Source organism: Teleopsis dalmanni, chromosome 2 (assembly GCF_002237135.1).
Source record: "Teleopsis dalmanni isolate 2A chromosome 2, ASM223713v2, whole genome shotgun sequence".
NCBI classification, from domain to species: domain Eukaryota; kingdom Metazoa; phylum Arthropoda; class Insecta; order Diptera; family Diopsidae; genus Teleopsis; species Teleopsis dalmanni.
The window spans coordinates 60,353,285-60,375,675 of NC_051847.1; the positions used below are offsets into that span (position 1 = coordinate 60,353,285).

General features: G+C 31.9%; 2 protein-coding genes across 2 annotated transcripts; both read right to left on the reverse strand.

The window, feature by feature from the left end:
• Positions 1-1,896: 1,896 nt before the first annotated feature.
• Positions 1,897-6,926, reverse strand: LOC119680614 (dymeclin-like). Its single transcript, XM_038093528.1, has 8 exons — positions 6,512-6,926; positions 6,298-6,444; positions 5,933-6,226; positions 5,769-5,873; positions 5,078-5,708; positions 4,523-5,020; positions 2,473-2,595; positions 1,897-2,403 (listed from the first exon to the last, which is right to left on the reverse strand). The coding sequence occupies exons 1-8, from the start codon at positions 6,652-6,654 to the stop codon at positions 2,254-2,256; spliced, it is 2,091 nt and encodes a 696-aa protein (XP_037949456.1). The 5' UTR covers positions 6,655-6,926; the 3' UTR covers positions 1,897-2,253.
• An 11,914-nt stretch (positions 6,927-18,840) lies between these two features.
• On the reverse strand, positions 18,841-20,841 carry LOC119678142. Its single transcript, XM_038089827.1, has one exon. The coding sequence runs from the start codon at positions 19,718-19,720 to the stop codon at positions 18,866-18,868; it is 855 nt and encodes a 284-aa protein (XP_037945755.1). The 5' UTR covers positions 19,721-20,841; the 3' UTR covers positions 18,841-18,865.
• Positions 20,842-22,391: the final 1,550 nt, after the last annotated feature.

Sequence of the window (22,391 nt, forward strand, 5' to 3'; positions counted from 1 at the left end):
TCGTTCATGAACCTCATTTACCTGCATTCATACGCAACCCACCATTATTTTTGCCATTGTTATGCTGCACAATGAATGCACATAAAATATGTGTTTTCCAAATACAAATTACACTATTTTTGTTGTAATTTATCGTTTTGTTGACAGTGCGTTGTTAACAAACACTTAAATTAAGAGCTGCGTCCAATAAATGCGGGCTAAAAAGGTTTATTGACTTCTGTATTTAGATACTACGAAACTATTAATAGCACAGCAATATTAAATAGAAAATTGTAAAAGTATTTACAGGGTGAATTCCAAATACAATATGAAGAGGTTAATTCCCTCTTCAATGCCGACACTGATAACAGCCAAAAAACTACATCAATTAATAACACGAATATGTATTTCTTTAATGATCCCTTAACTTAACTTCATCTCTTAACTTCATTATCTGTATAATATACGACAGGTTCTAATAGGTTTGGTCCTAACATGTATTTAGTAATATACTTTTGAGTTTTATAAATTGTAATTACTTGAATTCAAGACATACTTACTTACTTACTTATTTGGCCATAACAACCCGATACCGGGTTTCAGACATGATGTAGGTGTCAGATGCTATACATCCATTTGGCATTCATTCGAACCGAATAATATCTAAGGTATCCTCAGGTATATCACTAGTCAAAAATAAATTATATTCAGATTATATATTCACACCACAAACTAAAGGCTGAAGGGCTAAATATTAAAAATAATTTTTATTGTAAATTTAATAGCACCATTCGCCATCCTCAGAAATGAACCCCCCTTTAAAATAGTGGAGTAACGAAACTTCGTAATATAAACCATTATTTTTAATATAGAGTTATTTCGACCAACAATAAAATTTTATTATTTATTAATTAATTGAATTTTTGGCTGACCATGCAGCCGTTTCGAGTAGTGCTAAGTACCTATCTTGGAATTATTTCTTATAATTAATTATTCGTGAATAATTTTCGAAGGCTACAAATACCAAGGGTCCTGCCAATTTTTTAAAAAAAAACTTGTCTTCAAAAAATAATTTTTTTCTAATATCGTATAGGTGGCCCTATCGCTTTGCATTATCCCAACAATGTCTCTGCATCCTGGTCCAAGATCACATTGAGGCCAGATATCCGAATCTTTAGTAGGACTAGAATATGTGCTAAATATTCTGTTAATTTAAAACAGTATAAATTAACAGAACATATAAATTAACAATATATAAATAAATAACATGTATGCCTCCTAGAACATAAGCTAGATACGATATATATAGTCATAAAATATTTACTTAAATTACCAAATAAGTGATTTCTGGGTATCGATCCGACGTAGGAAATCTTCAGAAACATCTCCGTACAGTTTCATACCAGAAATACGGAATTTGAGCACTCCTCTGGTGGTACGGTATTTATATATGTCCACATCATTTTAACATAAATTAAAAATTCGAAAAAATTATCTGGCTCCACCCAATCGATAAACAATGTCAAATTTTAAAAATGTATAGATAAAAATCTTTAAATGTTTTGCATTAAATTTATTATATAACGTAAATTTATTATATATCGTAAATTTATTATATATCGTAAATATATTTTATATGTTATTTATATATATATATCATCTTTTGTTTGTATACATACACATTTTACACAATTATTACAATATTTTTAATTGCATTATTATATGTTCACAATCAGTATTTAGTAAATTATATTAAATATTATTGTTTGAAAGAGAAATTTATCGAAAGTTGTTTTTTTTTGTTATATATTGAAAAATAAAACTGAATTTAGTCGCATGTTAATTTTAATCTTTTTTAACCTAACACGGTTTTAAATATAAATTTTTTATAGTATATAGTTAAAATCATTAAAAATTTGTTTTACAATTATAGTAGAGAAGAGGATATATAAATGAAGTGGTAAAGATTCTAATTATAATAAATATACTAAAAGCAAAAAATTTTTAACAATATATTAAATCTTAAAAATATATACAATTTATATAAATTAATATCTATTAGAACTATAATCTAATAACAGTACTAACGCAACGTTATACTGTCACAACGACAAGCCCAGCATAATTCTTCTTATTTTCCACTTAAATATATAAACGCTTATATTTATACGAAAAATAAAAAAAACTTTTCTGATTTTTCTAAATGGAATTTAAATATATATGTATTATATATATTTTCTACATTCTCCTTGAAGGGCTTTTAGTTGATGTATATTAGCAAGCAATTTCAGTGGTCACACCTTTTATACTCTCAGAATTGAAATGCACGCAACCGTATTTACAGACCAAGGTCCAGACATATGGAATGAAAAACTCTTCAGGTGCATCCTCTTCAACATATTTAAATTTTAAATCAGGAAATTTCTACAAGAAAAAAATATATAAATACAGAATTAAATAAAATAATTTTATTATTGTTAATAGATTTAATACCCTTAATCGATCACTAGACCATTGGCTAGCTCCTTTTGATATAACTTCGAAGACCTCATTAACACCCAATTCTCCGCGTTGTTCCTGCACGCGCTGCAAACGTGATGAAAAGAAACCAACGACCTGTAAAGAATTATTTTTTTATATTATATCTATTTAATGCCAATTAAATATGTTAACAGTCAATTCCTAATATAATGACTACGTTTTAACAAACAATGATCTGGATCTTCTTTGCGAGTCACAATTAAAAGTAGGTAACAACGCTACATATACACTCGCTGTTTATATATTTATAGAATAATGTTATCTTCTATCTCCTTGTTTTCATTTGTTTCTCCCAGAATTGGTTCTGCTCCAAACTAAAGTCAGCTTTCTAAGCCAACTCGTTCACCAATTCATTGCCTTGAAAACTACTGTTTGCAGATATTCTGATTGAAGCATAGTTTTATAAGACACTGAGTGTCTTCCAAACCAGTTTGCAGTTTAAAAGCTTTATTGGTTGCTTGATTACCTCACATGTTATTGTTGCTTTTGTGACAACCCATAAAGATCTATATGGCAGGTTTAAGGCACGGCCGGGTCTACGTCCCGGTGCCACTTGTCAATCTCGACAATTAAGTGCCGTTTAACAACCCCCAAACAGATTTTACAAGCAGGTACCTATGTGTTTGTTTTGGCATTTGTATTCATATTGTAAAACCGTTCATGTTATCTGCTTTTAGATTCCAACGGGTTACCAACAACAACATGTGACAGATAACACGAAAGAACGTGTAAATATTGCATGGGTGTGGATATGATCATTGGACATGATAATTACACTTTTGTGTCTTAAATTTTCTGGTCTGTCTACTTCAGATATTTATAGCACAGATTTCAGTTAGGAATACTGGTGGATATTCGGTCCTTTGATTTGCTGATTCCTGCACTCGATCCATGTTCAGTTTTGGAATCATCTATGTTTTCATGTTTACATGTTTTCATACTGAACCTTATATGAAAATGTCGCATTGCAAACATTTTTTATTAAATACATTTTGCACATATATTCCATTTCGAATCAGAATATTAACCACCTCATAATTTCTTCTCCATTTTCACATTGTTTGCTGTAAAGCGGGTAATACCTCAATAGCTATTTTGAATTATTATTTATCAAAGTCATATATGACAGAAAAACAATCTTTTAATAGAAGTCGATAAGTACTACGAAAACACAATAACAAAAACTATTTTTAATCAATTGAAATAGCCATACAGCTTTTTTGAATATGGACTAATATTCATCACCGGTAATATTTGGAAATATTTATTGATATGGATGATTCATGTAAACCAAAACATTTTTTAGTGTTTTATTTATTGGAATAAGCATATACTATTTTATTTACTGCAATAAACATATTTTTTTTATCAATTTTATTATTCGCACATCTCAATCATATCATAAATGACGTATAACTTGATTCATTCGGGCAAAGAACACTACAAAAAATATTTTCATAATTCTGGAATGACGTATTATTATTTATTGTTGTTTGGAAACTATTATACAATTATAAAATAATAATATCACTTTATCAAACAAACATCTGGTAACAATAACATACCCTATAAGTTTTAAAACGAACCTTCCCACCTTTACCACTTTCTGAAAATAGTAATATCCTAAGAAACTGAGGAATTTATACTTTTACTAGAAAAAGCTAAATAGCGACAATAAATTTTCAATCATTTCTTCCATCCCATCACTCTCAAGGTACAAAAACAAAAAACTAGCATTCGACCTAATAGAATTTTTTGAAACTTCTTGAATTTTCTTCATTGTTGTTGTTGTAACACGCTGGAACCTACTTGTGAAGTGCTTTTGAGTAGGGTCGAACGGCAGGTACTTGATCGTCGCTGGCGACGAGTAGTTCTGAGATATAGACCAAACCGTTCTTGCTACCTCTGCATTTTTTTCAAGACCACTTTTTTTAACATTAACTTGTCTTAACAATTTATAAAAATATTTACTAAACTTATAGTTGCTGAAAAAGTAGCTTACCATATCAATATTTTGTATAATATCCTGGAAAGCATGATGACTGCGAAAACCTTCAAATACGCTACGTTTGTAGAGTAAAGTATACACCAAATTCGGACAATACACTAATTGATTCGAAAGGCAAGAGTTTAAAATTTCCAATACCATACGCAAAACCTCTTCCAGCACAGTCAAGTCTTGCAGCATGTCTTCCGGTGTTGTGGATACATTAACAAAAACCGAATTATTGACAGGTTCTTTTAGTTGCGTATCAAGGCGTGTATGTTTACGTGCTAAAGTCTCAAAAAGTGAAATTAAACGTTGCGCCACATATGGATGTAATGATCTAAATTGTCCAGACATATTAGCCAATGCAGCTAAACAATTTGTATGCAAATATTTATCACGCATTTTTAGCATATTATATTGTATAGTACGTATAACGACTAAAATGAGAAGGCCTCCTAAAGATATTTCGGATATGGTGCGCTCTGTGTACCAGCTTATGTTTTTTAAAATCTAAAAAAAGAATTGTTTAATAAAATATTATTGTATAAAAATTAATTTTTAACTTACTATTGTATGTACGTTTTTATTAAAACTATCGTCCTCACTCAATATCAATAGCACAATCAATGACATATATATATGATGAGAAGTGCTATCAGGTGCATGGTAGAGTGTTTGTAGTATTGGTATCACTAGATTTTCTAAATCATTTTGCGCCATAACATATCGATAGAAACGTTCATTACGATGTAATAAAAGATAAAGCAGCAATGTGGCTTGATCTATGGTCACAATACGGCAAAGTGTCTCATATACGGCAGAGAAATCAATTTGAAAACTGGCGCTGTCCTTTGGCGAATCTTTTGAGTCAGCGCAATTAAATAAGCTAGTGCGATACGGATTATTCTTAGCAGAACAGTGATTAGTTAATATTAATATAAGTAGAAGACTTTGATTTGCTAATGGATAGTAATCACGAAATTGTGGCGATAGCTCTATGCTGCTATTGCCGGTTGATTTTAATAAATCGGGTTGTTTACGAAATGAAAATATCGAGAGTAAAGATTCAGCGATGCCAAACACAAATGAGCCAGCCGTTGAGGAGCCAAACATAGTACTTGGCACTTCTACCATACGCGAAACAAAATGTAGCAAAGCAGATGTGAGCACATTGGCATGTTGACATTTATAAATAGTTCTGAAAAAAAATAAGCATAAACAATAAATAATAAATAGTAAATAATTTAATAAAACAAACCTAAATATTATGGATTTCTCAGTCGGCTGTTGAGTGAACAAATGCACAGATAACAGTGTTATAATGGTGTTAACTGCTTCCAAATGTAAGTGATATGTAAATTCCCTAAAAGTGAAAAACTTAATTAAGAATAATTAATTAATTTAATTTGTTAAAAGACATACTTTACGGGAATTACTACAATTAAATTCACTATAGCGTCTATAAAAGTTTCGAACTTGGAGCCATCAACTACTATATTGGTTTTTGTTGTATCTTCCACAGCTTCAACAGCAATTGCTGTGCTTTCAGGTGGTGCACCAGCAGCTGCTGCTTCCTCCTCAGCGCGTAGTAGTTCAGCATTCGGTATTGCTTCGAAATGTTGTAATAACTGAAATTCTGAACCAGTTTCTATAATATATTTCACTAAGCAACGTATAATAAACAAAGCATTAAATGTCTGCCAAATATGTCGGTTACTAGAAAGAATATTAATATGGAAATAATATTGAATTGAATATAATTAATAATATGGAAAACAAATATTTACCTCTCCTGATCCGACAATGACAGTAGTTCAGATACTTTTTCTAGAAAAACTGTTATAAGCGAACCCAGATTTCCTGTCTTTAGATTATTACTTAAAAACGATTGACACAAACCCTCCAAACGTGAATCTAAATTTAATTGATCCTGGCTACAAAGCAAAGAAAATAAATGAAAGAATATTTATGTCACGTCACTACTGCAAGCATAGTTCCTACCTGTTTTCTGGCATTGTGATATGATAATTTAATATGCCATTCCAATAATCCACATTTTCATAGGGTATATGTGATCTTCCAACGAAACGTTGCAGGTACTCATTAGCCGATAAATCGGCGTGTCTGCTTACGTTGATTCCCATTACTCACAACAGTGCCAAGCACCCAACCACAAACAACACCAAAAACGACAGCGACTTCTCAGTTACGCTGTTAAAATAAAATAAAAATTGCTATTTCGCTCGATTCCCTCAATTAATACATTTGTAGTTGCTCTAGCTCTAGCCGTCTTTTTTATTTACAAATAATTTTAATAATTTTATGATTTGTCGGCAAAAATTTTAGCTTATGTGGAAAAATAATTTCTACGTCATCGTGTTTGTAGATAAAACAGATAATACAGTTGATTAACAAATAAATAGCAAAGATGAAGTGTCAACAGCTGTTTACAAACAGCGGCGTTTGTACAGCGGTGACATATACAGCAGAAAATAGTAACTTAATGCCAGCGGCTGTAACTGTTAACTTTTCAAGTACATATTTTTATTTTTAAAAAATTGAATTTAAAAATTTTATCAATTTAGGCCGTGTGCGAGTTCAAGTAAATTGAGGTGAAGTAAATTGAAATTTCCTAGGGATTTTTTACACTGCACTTATGTAAATATTTATTTATTTATTTATTGCACTCATATAATATTTTTGGTGTTTTTAAGTTTATTTATTAAACATCTTTTAAAATTTTCACAATGGTAACACCTAATTTAATTTATCTAATTTACCCTACTTGAAATTGTGGTAAATACCAACATTCGCTGCTATACCGACGTAATTACTATTTCCTTCAATTTACCATCAATTTCCTCGAACTCCCATACGGCTTTAATACTTTTTAATAATTAATTAAAAATAATTAATGGAATTTATATTCGTAAAATGTTATTTAGATATTGATATTCACTTCACACCGTGTGTAAGAGACTAAATCCACGTTACCATTTGTCTCATTTAAGCAGTTTTGTTTATTCAGGCCGTTAATGAAGATAATTTACCATACAAAACGCTTTTATTTGAATGAGCTCATTATAAATAAATCAACTTAAGGCGAAAAATGCCAAATGCAACCCTTAAAATAAATTTCCCAAAAGGGAAATTATCGAAGTTAAAAATTTGTTATATGTTTTATATGTAAAATGTAAACAAACAAGCTATTGCACATGCATAAATCGGCTTATGCAAATGGAAACGAACAAAACTGAATTTCATTACCATTAGTAGTTTTAGTTGCAGTGGAAACATGACATAAAATTCAATTTAACTTAAATGGCTAAATTTTCTGTATTGATAAATATCAGAATTTTCTCTTTATAAGCTTAGTACTAACATCCATTTGATTAACGAAAAATTCATATATGTAATCATATTATAAAAAAAATTTTCTTCAATGTCCAAATTTATATATATTATTTATATAACATAGTATATTATTTTTTTATTTAAATTTTTGAAAAAACAGTTTTTGTTCTTGATGCCAGAATCTCTGGTAATTACGAATTGAGGTTTGAAACGATTAATATATTAAAAGTTTTAAGATTAAGAGAATCAAATATCGTATCTTTAATAATGTTCTTACGAATAATTAAATAATCATTTTTGTCTTAGATTTAAATTTAAAAATTTCTTTCTTTTACTATCAAAAAGTGAGATTTTTAAAAATATTTTTAAAACGGTTTTAGGAAAAATTTTAAGGAAGGATCTGTACGCAAAAATCTTTATTCATTATTTATTCATGAAATAAATATTTTTTATAAACCCCTTAAAACTTCTCTTATTGAATTTCACTCTATTATTGTCTTAGACCCAGACATCTAACCGAATAACGACTAGCAAAACAATTTCATACATCAAGCACGGTTTGGGTTACCTTAAATTAATGTTTCCACTAGAAATAAAGTATATTTCTACGTCTTCTTCTTTCAACTGAACCCATAAACATATTTTTCTCTAAAGCATCATCAACTATGATGCTTCGCTAAGCCAGCGAAGATGCTGAACGAATTCGTATTACTCGTAGTTATTTCGAATGCAATAGTCGTGAACTCATAGACGACTAATGATCTTTCCAAGAAGTTGCTCTTGAAAACTTTCAATGTTGCTTCTGTGATAACGTATATACTTTCAGTACTTCCAGTAACCCTTTATCAAAACAGGATTGAAGGATTCTAATATTTGATTATACTTTCATCCATCCGTAATCTGCAGATGAGTCGATGAATGCTTTTAATCTGCTTTCGAATGTTATCAGCACAACACACTGGGTTTAAAAAATCTTTGGCATTTTGTTACTTCTCAATTTCATTTATAAAATTATATACCACGATTTTTTAATAAATAAAATAAATAACGGAGTGAGACATTATTATCTCTCGTATAGTTATTTGTGTGATTATAATACTTTTGTCATTATTTTAGTCAACGATAAGGTGAAAGATCTTATATTCAGTTTGTCATTAACCGATATCACTTTTCCTAATAACCTAATTTTTTCACCTCTTTCTCTAAAAACGCAAATCTGCGTCGATTTGGGTTTTCCATTGCATATCATATATACATTGCTATGTCTGAACGATTACGATTTTCCGGTTTCCAAAAATGTTAGATAACTCTAAAAACGTTCGTTTGGGCAACAAAATTCGAAAAATTGAGAGTAAATCTATATTAACTCCAGATTTATTAATCGCAAACGCCATAAGTTCTCATATAAAGATATTGTAAAGTTCTAAACAATAATTAAAAATATCACATAATTATTTTTCAATATTATTGTAAATAATATTTATTACGTCTTCAGATTAGAAATATTTAAGGATTGTGGTTATCCTTCCTGTTTGCTACTTAATAATATAAAATAATATTAAACATAATGTATTGTTAATAATAATTTTAACAAATTTTGTTTTAATTATAATTTATTATTGTTTCTTTTTATTTGCTTTTTAAGTAATTCCCCAATTTTATTTGTAAAACAAAAATATATCACAAAATAATAATGACTCTTGGTTGGGCTTAGAGTTTCTAAAATAAAAACGTTTTAATTAAAAATATATTTTGCTATTTTTTTGTTTTTTTTTATCTTTAAATTATTTTTATTTTTAACTACTAAGCGAGGGAAAGCAAATTATATTTGGTAAAAAAAATTGTGAAGTGCAATGGAGGGCATACTTAGTGGATACTTGTGTGCTGCATGAGTGTGCTTTTGGCCCCCTTAAAATACATAACTACATACAATACATAGACAATTATAAACTATATGAGAATTATTAGTTGAGCTTAAACGATGAACTAACTTAAATATATAACATTAATTTTTTTGCTTTTAATGACTTAAGAAGGCAATAAAAATAACTGCTTCACTCATTTGGCTTTCCCCATTTCGTAAATTCATGTTGAGTCTCAACGTTTTTGTCACTTCCAGTCTTCATCAAATACAATTCGCTTATCCCAAGAATTCAGTTGTTGTTTTTATAGTTTTTATAATTTTTATTCGCAGTATGATTTCCAATTTGTTTGAAAGTAAATGACATCATCAGATCCGGTTCCTATTCTTTTATTTTTTTTTTTTATTTTAATTTCGTTTCATTTTTGGTTTTGTGTTGCTATGCTATGTTGTTGCTTTATTGGAAACTGCATTTCTTCAAATAGAGTTAAAGTGGTTTAATATTTGGATCCCAACAATCTGGGTTTAGGGCCATTATTGTTGGATAGCATTTGTTTGAGGCTGAACGACGACAAACCAATACCAACTATAGCCATCATAGTAGCAGAACGTGTAACGATCCGATCAGGCGTTGCTGAGACAAACGCACTTGAAGAAGAAGAAGCAGAAGCGTTAGAAGCTTGTGTTGACAACTGTGAGCTCTGAAATAAAAATAAAATTAATTAAATCTTAAAATTTTTATAGAAAAAATACTTAAAATAAGAGAGCAAGTTTGAAATAATACGTTTTAATTTATAAGCGCGAGAAATCTCTTTCTAATCTCTTCCCAAATCTTCTAATCTCAATCTATTGTTCTCATCTCCGGAATCTTAATCTTGAGATCCTCGTCTAATCAGAATAAAATAATCATTGTAACAAACCGCTCAATAAGTCCACGATGTAGCTAAGAAAAATAATGTTTTTCTAGAAATTCAATATCTATAAAGAGGCAGTAATCACTTGAGGATCATATCTGGAGAATATAGTAGTTGGGGGAGCAATTCAACATCTAATTCCATAAAGGAATCCATAATTTATAGCGGTTTATGTCGTATTACTTTTTTTCTGGTGTGTGCCCACGCGGTTTACTTCCAAAAATATTTATACTTGATTTAATTTTCTTTAAAAATTGTGAACACACTATCTTCTGATATCTTTAAGCTGGCAGAAGAATGTTTATTAAAGCTCTAAAATTTTAGAAGATGCTTGCTTTTAACTCCCAAACCCTACCCATTGCTTAAGTATCTGCCTCTAAAACATTCTTATATTTTTCTAAGAATAAATTGGTGAAAATCTGCAGAGGATTGAAAGACTATGAATGAGGACTCTTTAAATGCAATGTTTGTCAATGCATTTACGATATGGACAGATACAGACGATAGGATTTGGATAGATAGACGGTAGGAGATGGATAAATAGACGATAGGATATGGATAGAAAGACGATAGGATATGTATAGATAAACGACAGAATATGGATAGATAGACGATAGAATATGGATAGATAGACGATAGGAAATGGATAGACAGACAATATGATGTGGATAGACAGACGGTAGGATATTGATAGACGATAAGAAATTGATAAATGATAGAATATGGATAGATAGACGATAGGAAATGGATAGATAGACGATAGGAAATGGATAGATAGACGATAGAATATGGATAGATAGACGATCGGAAATGGATAGACATGATGTGGATAGATATGATGTGGATAGACAGACGGTAGGATATAGACAGACGATAAGAAATTTATAAATGATAGAATATGGATAGATAGACGATTGAATATGGATAGTTAGATGATAGGATATGGATACATAGAAAGAGAATGCTTTGTTGTCCACATTGTACAGAAATGGCTTAGATAACCTGTTTGCACTTTTTTAAAATTGAAGCCATGGCTTTGTATAACATAACAAAGCCAACTTGAGCCTCAAAAAGGAGCACATTGTGATAGTCCTTATAGACGTTATAGAAGTTTTGAAGCTGTTCTCTATATTACATATAAAAGAGGTCTGTGTACGAAAAATTTTCTGTGATTTTTCTTCAACATTTAAAATGTTTTTGCTCAGACTAACAGTAAAAATTACGGCACTGAGCCAATTTTACACTCAAAATAAAATTAAAGGTTTTTACACCGATAAATTATTTATGAGAAATTAAAATATTTATATATAAAATAATGCAGAAATTGAATTGGATACTCAAAATCTTTTCATACTTTCATACGTGGTGATTACTGAAATCAGAAATAATGTGACTGCATGTGCGGAGGTTGAATGAACCATTCAACAAATCGATACACATTAAAAGGAAATGTTTTTTTTTATTTAAATAATGTAAACAAATTACATAAGAAATTTCAAGTTCAATGGCAGATACAAAACAGCTTTTTATTCACAATAAAAATTTTTGCTTTAATAAAACAAAATCATTTCTTTAATTTTATTTTCCCACGTATCAAAATAAATTAATTTCAAATATTTTAAATGTTTTGTATAAAAGAAACACAAAGAAATGAATGAAATTAAAAAAGAAATAATAGGGGGAAAAAATATCTAAACTATAGGTCACTTGTTAGCTAGCCTTATAATACTTTCCATTTTAAATTTTATAAGCAGTATATAGTAATCTCTATCTGTGAGTTTTTCGTAAATATTACTTCTTAAAAATAGTTAATCCTAGAAAGACCATGTGTTGGGAATTACATTAATCAGTAAGGTAGATATTTAAATAATATGCTGTCAAGATTTTATGACATTTAGACGAATGGTAGTAGATTCATTAAAAAAATGATGTATTAACTTGGATACTTGGTATCAGTATATGCACACAAAATAATCACCAGCCAACTTTTCTAACATTAGGAAATATAGCCAAAACCCACTTAAGCACAAATATTGGCTCGTTGGGATAGTGCGGATAAGACGCCAGCCCTAAAAAAGCATCTTCAGAATAGAAATTTCAAACATCTAGTGCAGGAATACTGTCCGATTGAAAAGACACAAATCACTCACTCAAGTAGAGCAAGTCTGGACAAGTCTACGCACTTGACTACATATATCCCAAATTAGAAAAAAGTGACAGCTCTGTCAAGACGGCTAGGTTACGAGCCCTGAAGAATTTGAATATTTTCATAGCCAATGATAAGAATTGACACAAGAGGTAGACTAAAATTTTTTCATCATCTGCAAAGTCATAGCCCTGATAAGACTCTTTAAGTAATCAGACCAAATCTTATTGCATGCTTTGCTAATAAACAGTAACCTATCAGTATCAATATTATAGTATTGACCTGGTTCCATTTTAGTTGAAACAATTGATTGATGCGAATTTTGTCCAGGTAAGTCTTGTTATCTTACAAGTATCTTTATCAATCCAGACTTCTCTTTCTAAACATAATTAAATCAACTATTATAAGTATAATAATGCTTTTAGAAACGACGATAAGATACGTTGAGGTGATTAATTGCTGCTCATATTCGTTTATGAAGTGGAAGAACTAAACATATTTCTAAACAATAGTCAATAATCAAGCTACAACAATGTTAATATATATAGAGCAGGCTTTCTTAATGATGTAGTTAATAAAACCAAAGGCAGATAGATATTTTTAATAACAAACATGCGAATATTATTTAGGTCAATATAAAACCTCTTAACCTTTTGTATGCCTAATAATATTACCCTATTTTTTAGATAACATTACGGTATAATCGTATAGTATTTTTATAAAAATACGTTGTAATGTATAATTTTTATTTAAACTTAATAGTATTATGAATGAAAAATTTGAAAACTTTAAATTTAATTAAATTTAATCTCTGTAGTGTAGTCCACAATCTATAGTCTACACGTTTATAGATTATAATTATCTGAATATTATAAATATTTTGTCCGTAATAGTTATGTTATATATGCAAAAAATGTCGAAAGAAACACATGCCGCCTTTTTTTGATTTGGGTTAGGGTGGGGTGGCTGTTGGCAAAAGACATTTGAACGTCTGTGAAGACGTATACTACACATCTATAGTATAGTTAGCTAGTAAGTATAATTACTAACTAATTAGCTAGTTAGTATAGTTACTAACTAATTAGCTAGTTAGTATAGTTACTAACTAATTAGCTAGTTAGTATAGTTACTAACTAATTAGCTAGTTAGTATAGTTACTAACTAATTAGCTAGTTAGTATAGTTACTAACTAATTAGCTAGTTAGTATAGTTACTAACTATAATTAGCTATAGTATAGTTACTAATTAACTAACTGTGTTTAGACTAAACTTACGTCCCGTATCATTCCGGAATGTAGACCCATGCGTTCTTGAAACCGTGTCTACATGTATCGTATATGGTACTTTCTAACAAACTACCCATTTTTATTACATATTTATTTTACTATAAAAGTAAAATATGTTAGAATATCAGTTAATTCTACACACTTCAATAAAACCAAGAGCTGATAACAGAAAATATCTTATATTAAGATAAGGTCTAATATATGTTATACCCTCTTTTCGAGCGAATGTTCCTAATTTCAACGTAATTTCTTAAAGAATTATTATATTTATATACAATATGCTAATAAACTATGAAGTCCAGTCTTTGTTTATATTTATATTGATTGTATATACTATATCGAGAAAAAAAATCTGGTTTATCTACATTTTTAGCATTTTTATTGTCAAACAAAAATCTCAAGGAATTTGCTTTTATTATCAGCGAAATTTTCTGTGACGTTAACGATCGCCGCCAACTCGGCGTCTGAACTTATTTCAGCTGATAAAATATGCGCAGTTCAGTTAAAAATAAATTGGAACATAAAAAAAATATAATTAATTAAGTAACGTAGAATATAGCAGATAATAAAATGGGAAATGTGCAGTAATTAAGATAGTGCAAAAATACTATAATAAACTATCGAGAAATAGATAAGTTTAATCCACTTATCTGCTAATGTTTACAAAATGCAAATTAAATGCAATTTTTTATTTTGGTATTTTTGTTATGAAACATGAAATAAACTTTTTAAAATATATATATTTATATATTTCTTATTAATTCTTTATAAAAATAAAACGTACACTAGTGCCATGTCACAAAGTTTTCTGTATTATGGTAAATAAACAGCACCGTTCGTATCAGTTCACACCTTTCCAGTTTGTAAAGATAACCGCGAATATAGTAAATGGTTCTGTAAATCTTTTAAATGAGTTAGTCGACTAAAAACAATACTAGGATAGGTTATTAGGATAGGTTCAAGGACATGAATGACACGAGATTAAAATAGTTGGATATCATAACCCAAAAAGCAGAGAGCACATATTCTTAATTGGGCTCGATTGATAGAGCACTCGAAAAGTTATCAACAAATTGCTGAAAAAGAAGTTTGCAAACAATGGCCTTAATCATCTATTCTAGATGATTCTAGATATTTCTGTTCTAGCAAAGGGAATATCAAATAAACTACTTTCGCTAAGCAGGTCAGACTATAAGCTTTTAGTGACAAAAAAATTGGAACTGGAGCATTGAAAGTTTGTGCAGCATTGGCTATTTGTGGAAAAACACGTTTAGTCATCGCTTCTAATTCGACAGACACGAGTTCTAAGCCTGGCACTTGCAGTTTAAAGAAATTATGTACGGACTATAAACTAATTAAAAAATTCGAATATTTCCTAAGACAACTGATGATGAATACTTGACAATACTCAAAACAGCGTTGTATAGTCAGCCAGACTTCAACAAAATTTTCTGTTTTATTTTATCACATAATCAGTACCAGATACATATTAAGCCTGCTTCCATAAATATTATGGCCTTATACCATAAGTTTATTAAACAAATAAAAAACACGTTTAGATTGTTCATTCACTATTTTATTTCTCACTAGCGTCAACTTGAAGTTGGCTGCTTAACCTAAACCCAAAAATGTCATTTTTGGTTTCCCTTTGCCGGTAGATGGCAAAGTGAACGCCACAGCTACTCCCTCCTCAGTGCGCTAGTCACGGTGGAAATGTTGGTGCTGTATCTGCAAACGTCACTTGCTTTTTGGTGCCTAGCCTTTTAACTGGATTGCTATATGTTTTCAGTGGAGGCTTCGTTTGCTGTGGATCTTCAACCGTGAATGCAGGTTTTAATCGCTCTGCCGCGACATTACTGTTTGTTCCATTTATTTCGATTGTAAAAAGACGGTCGTTAATGCGTTTGATGACTTTGTAGGGACCTGAGTATGGAGGTTCGAGTGGTTTTTTGTTGTGGTCAATGCGTAAAAATACATGCGTGCATGTGTAAAGATCCTTGTGAACAAATATGTTTCTCTTGATGTGATGCGCTGCTGGAGTTGATTTAACGTTTTGAATAAACTCTTTAAACTTGCATAAAAATGACTGATGATCATCTGTGTCAGATTCATCTTTGAAAAATTCACCCGGCAATCTCAATGTCGTTCCATACAACATTTCAGCTGCAGAGGCATTTATGTCTTCTTTCCAGGCTGTTCTTAAGCCCAGGAGAACCGTAGGTAAAATATCAAACCAGTTGAACTTGTTGTTGCACATTAACGCGGCTTTTAATGATCTGTGCCATCTCTCTATCATCCCGTTTGATGCTGGGTGATACGGTGTCGTTCGGATGCGTTTTGCACCTATCAGTTTGCCAAGGGACTCAAAAAGTGCTGATTCAAATTGCGTGCCTTGGTCGGTCGTTATAGTTTTAGGAGAACCAAATCTCGTAATCCATGTTGAATAAAATTGCGTTGCTACAGTTTCTGCAGACATGTCCTTTAAGGGCACGATTTCTGGCCACCGAGTGAACCTGTCGATCATCGTGAGGCAATACCTATACCCTTTATGTTCAGGCACTATGATAATGTCTATATGTACGTGGTCAAATCGTTGACTTGTGTGTTGAAATTCTTTCGGAGGAAATTGATTATGCCGACTAATTTTTGATTTTTGACATGCAATGCAGGTTCGAGTCCACTGCGTGATGTCTTTTTTTAACGACGGCCAAACATATTTCTGACTTATTTGTTTTTTTGTTGCTCTGTTTCCGGAATGGGATAAGTTGTGAACTGTGTCGAATATTCTTCGTCTTAAGGTTTGAGGAATGAAAGGACGAACTGTAAAAGTAGAAGTGTCGCAAAAAATTTTAACGCCATTCGGATACACTAGCTCTTGCAATTTTAGTGACGACAGGCCGTTTAGAATTTGCTTTAGTTCTGTGTCAGTGCTCTGTTGTTCTGCTATCTCTTCCGTGGTAATTGTTAGCGGCATGTTTATCTGGCTTATTCTGGACAATGTATCTGCTATTATATTGTCGCTTCCGGCTACAAAAATAATGTCCGTCGTAAATTCCGCGATGTAATTTAGATGACGCAGTTGCCGAGGGGATGCCTTCTCCATTTTTTGTTGAAAAGCATAAATTAGTGGTTTATGATCCGTTTTTACTATGGTGGTTCGACCTTCCAGTAAATGCCTGAAGTGTTTTATTGCTAGATATACAGCTAGTAGCTCTCTATCATACGTGCTATATTTGACTTGTGATGGTTTCAGTTTGCATGAGAAGTATGCTATCGGGAGCCATGTCTCGCCGTTCAGTTGTTGTAGGTGAGCACCCACTGCTACGTCTGATGCATCTGTGGTTACACACATGGGTGCGTCAGGTGCTAAAAATGTGAGCTTAGTCGCGTTGATTATACCATCTTTGCATTTTTGGAAAGCTTGTTTAAGTTGATCGGTCCAAACAATTTTTCGTTTATCATTCTTTATTGAATTTTTGAAGAGACTATTTAGTGGCGCTTGCATTTGTGCTGCCTTAGGAATACACTTTCTGTAGAAATTGATAATGCCCAGGAAACGTCGAAGTTCCATTATGTTACTTGGCATTGTAAAATTTTTAATCACTTCAACTCGTTCTTGTGGGGGATTTAATCCTGTCGCTGATATTTCGTATCCAAGAAATGTGAGTTTTTCTACGCCAAATTCGCATTTCGAACTGTTGATTACCAACAGAGCAGCTTTTAGTTTTTGTAGGACACATTCAATATGTTCTCTATGTTTAGTGTCATTTTCCGAAAATATTAGAATGTCATCTAAGTAACAGAACACGAAATCTAATTCACGAAATATTGAATCCATGTATCGCTGAAAAGTCTGTGTGGCATTTTTTAGACCAAATGGCATCACGACAAATTCAAACAGACCTATTGGTGTGCTTACCGCTGTTTTAACAATATCATCTGGATTCATTGGTATGTTATAATATGCTTTCGTGATATCGATCTTAGAGAAAATATTACTGCCGTGTAGTCTTTCGGCTATGTCATCAATGTGCGCAATTGGGTAGCTATCAGGTTGGGTGTGGGCGTTTAATTTTCGGTAGTCTCCGCACGCTCTCCATCCACCCGTTTTTTTCTTTACTAAATGTATAGGACTTGCCCAGGGGCTGCTGGATGGCCTTACTATACCTTGATGTAGTAATACACGGAACTCATCTTTGATTGCTCTTAATTTTTCACCTGAAAAACGCCGTGGGCGTTCTGATATTGGCTGGCAATTTGTTATTATTCTGTGTTGAACGCTGTTTGTTGTTGGTAGTTGGTACCTGTTCAAATTTGTTACGTCAACATATTTTGCGATGACGTCATGGAATTTGATGGATGAATTTATTGTCGAAACATTTTCGTGGGCTACTTCTTTCAGTAGACCCTTTGACTGTAACGTGGTTTGCGTATCAATGAGCGATTTTGCCCTCAAATCGATTTGTAAGCCGTAGTGCGTGAGAAAGTCTGCCCCAATTATGGCTGTTTTAACATCAGCGATGATGAAATACCAGTTGAAGTCTTTTCTAAGGTTTAAATCTATTGCTAGTTGCTTGTTGCCAAAAGTTTTGATTGCAGTGTTGTTCGCTGCATAAAGAACTAAATCGTCTGGTTGCATTTTACTTTTTGGATTGATGCCTGGTAGTGGAAGTAGTGATATAGCTGACCCAGAATCAATTAGAAAATTAATGTTGTTTTTTCTGTCATACACATGTAAACGTAGCTCTTGGTTTTTTATGCTGTCGCCAACCGTGTTTGATGACGACAGCCTCGCTAGTTTCCCTGTCGATTCTCGCTTTTACGTTTGCCAAACTCGCACGGTTGGCTACATTTAGTCGCTGCTGCACCAAATTTTATGTGGTAGTAACAGACTTTCTCACGTCTGCAAGAACTGCTGCGGCTGCGGCTGTTGTCTCTACCACGATTGTCTCGTTTCTCCAATCTGTCTAAAGTTGCTGCTATGTTGATAAGCTGCTGATTTATTTGTTGGACCGAACTTTCTAATGTTGTTACGCGGGCTTCCAACTTGTCATTTGATTTGTTGGCGTTTGTAGTCATTACGTAAGATGGTACTGGACTGTTGTCTAATATTCTATCAGCAATTTCTGCTAGCTCATCAATACTTGTGGTTTTGCATGCTGATAGAATGCATCTTACACTGTTTGGCATACGTTGCAGCCACAGTGTTGTTAATGCCTCCTCTGAGACATTTGCGCCTGCTAATGTGCGCATTTCACGTACCAGTTGGCTTGGTTTTTTGTTCGAAAGTTCCAGACCGGTGAGTAGCTTTATGAGCTGCTTTTCTGACGATTCTGAAAAACGAGAAATTAGTTCTTTCTTTAATTTGTCGTATTTGCCTGTTTCAGGAGGATTTTTTGCAATATCCGCAACTTGTTGCAGCGTTTCTGCATCCAGCGCAGTAATTACTGTGTAGAACTTTGATAAATCTGCTGTGACTCGGCTCATATGTAGTAGGCCCTCAATTTGCGCAAACCATAACGTTGGGTCCTTGGTCAAGAAGTTTGGCAACTTCATTTGCCCAATCGCTTGCACTGCCGACGCTTCCGCTTCCATAGGCCGGAATTTATTTGCCTCTGTTGGAGTCTCTGCATGTTCAGTTTCTTGCATTTTGCGTTTTCCTTGAAGTTTTTTTTTTTTTGACGGGGTCACCAATTTATGGCCTTATACCATAAGTTTATTAAACAAATAAAAAACACGTTTAGATTGTTCATTCACTATTTTATTTCTCACTAGCGTCAACTTGAAGTTGGCTGCTTAACCTAAACCCAAAAATGTCATTTTTGGTTTCCCTTTGCCGGTAGATGGCAAAGTGAACGCCACAATATTCTTAGCACAGCGACATCTATGATTAAATGGCAATAAGTATTAGTCTCAGTATAAGATTAGACTTAATATTCTTAGCACGACGATATTTTTGAGTGAATGGTGTACATTTTGTCTACTTGTTATTAAAATTTGATGAAAATCACTTAAGATTTCGATGATATTTATGTCTTGTCAATTTGTATATGTCGGTGAAAGTAAAAAAAACAAGATCGGATAAATTGTGAATATTAAATTCTCTACTAAATTATATAAATATGACACACAAATAAATGGAATGCCAATGTACGGGAATGAATGCATGTCATGCACACAGACTTTTCGTTTGTTTGGCCGATTCAGAGACGGTTGTGTTGACCTTGGAAAAAATGATCGAACACCATCTCTAAAAACCACTCACAATAAAAAAAACACCCAGAAAGTTAAAAAAAAAATACTTCATTGCGATGCTGGGTATTTACTAGGGTGATATACCGAAAAATACGCAAAAATTTCAGCAAACGAAAAATCTATGCGTGGTCTATAAGACACAATCTGACGGACGACAACCTAACAAGAAAGCTAAGCATCACTAAGACATTTTAAAAATTTTTTGATGGAAACCGTCAAGTATATCTATAATTGTAACTGATAATGAAGAATGGTGTTTCTTATATAGACCAAAAGGAAAATATCACAATGCGGTATGGTAGACCCATGGAAAGAGACTATTGCGAAAATTACAATATTGGCTCTTTAAAATTTTAACATTGAAAGCTAGTCAGTTGGTTTTTATTTGTCGATAAAACATCATCATAAATTACGATTCATAAATGTTCGATCAAAAACGGCAATATTGTATCAATAATATACCGTTTATTTATCTGGCCTGGCGCTTTGCGACTTATGGCTACTCTACAAAATAAAATTGAGACAGAAAATAACACATTATATTACCAACCCGCTCATCTAAAGAATTTTAATACTTTATAATTAAATCATCAGGTTGCAGTAATATATAAAATAATGATACCCAAACTGTACCTTTAGTATAGGTAATACCTACTGATTAATATCAGAAATTTCTAAAAAAACTTATTAAACATTAAATGTTTTTAGCTAAATTACTAATGGCAACAAAGATTTATCTAAAAAGAAGCTTCACATCTATTCTTGAAAAAGGCGCTCTACCATAACTTTTCTGATTCTCTGCATTTCCATATTTTGCATCGAAATTAATTCACATTGAATGATGCGCTTAGGTTGGAGTGACTGTCTTGTACACCAAAGCATATAACAATCCAAAGCATATAATGTTCATACATAAACCAGAAACAACCTAAAAGGACCGCATTGGTCAGCGTAGAGATAGCGCCGAAACACACGGCTCTGCAATTGAAGAATGCATCGCTTAGATTAAGTTGGGTAATACGGGAGATTTCAAGGGATACACCTTGAATGGACCTTGAGGCCCATTGTGTTACCGTATAATTAAAAACTCAAGAATTAGAACCTCTTAGAATCCTTAAATCTTGGTCTTGCAGTTCGCCCTGATTCTCAAAAAAGAAAATAAGTGATAAGGCGACGCCACAAAGCAGATGGGAGGCGCAGTTTCATCGTCCTCTCCACAACTGCGGCAGGTATGGTTGAAAGGGAGATTTAGTCTCCTAGTGTGGTTTCCTAAAATACAATGACCAGTAAGTAAACCTGCTACAAGACTCATATCTCTACCGGACATCTCAATGAGAGAGTTTGATTTTCTTTTATCGGATGCCTGCTTATCGTTGAGTCTTACCATCTTTTGTTAAAAAAACTATACAAAATATAACAAATCAAACTTTTTAAAAATATTTAATTTTCTTATTCGATAACTTAAGGCAAAAACACACCAACCGAAGGCAATGCATTTTGTGCGGAAGCAGAAGAGAAGAGCTTCCATGTATTTTTGGTACACGCAATGTTCATATAGGATTTGCACTCCTATTATTTTTTATTTTAATTAATAAAAATTAATTGAACTTACCTGTCCTAATTTCAAACGAAAAGCGTAAGCACGAACTATGGAACTTTTCATATTTTTTTTAATTTTCAGACTTCAACTGCAATAAACAAAATATATATTTTATTAATTTTTGTTTATATTATTATTTATATTTTCTGTATATTAAATCTATTTATAATCACTTGAAGTCGCACGACGCTATAAAAATATCAAAACTGCTTCTCAAAATGCAGTAAATTATTCAAACAAAAATTATTTTCAATATTTTTATTTTTTATATTATTTTTTACTTGAGTTTATCCTTGAAATGTCAAAAATAAACTTTTTCTTCCCGTTCCAAAGCAGTTTTGATTATATAACAACAACACTTTTATTCACTATTACGTCTTCAAATTATTACAAAGAAAAGCGCACAAAAGAGACAAAATATAAAAAAAAATTATACATACTTATTCTTTTAATTAATTAAGCAAC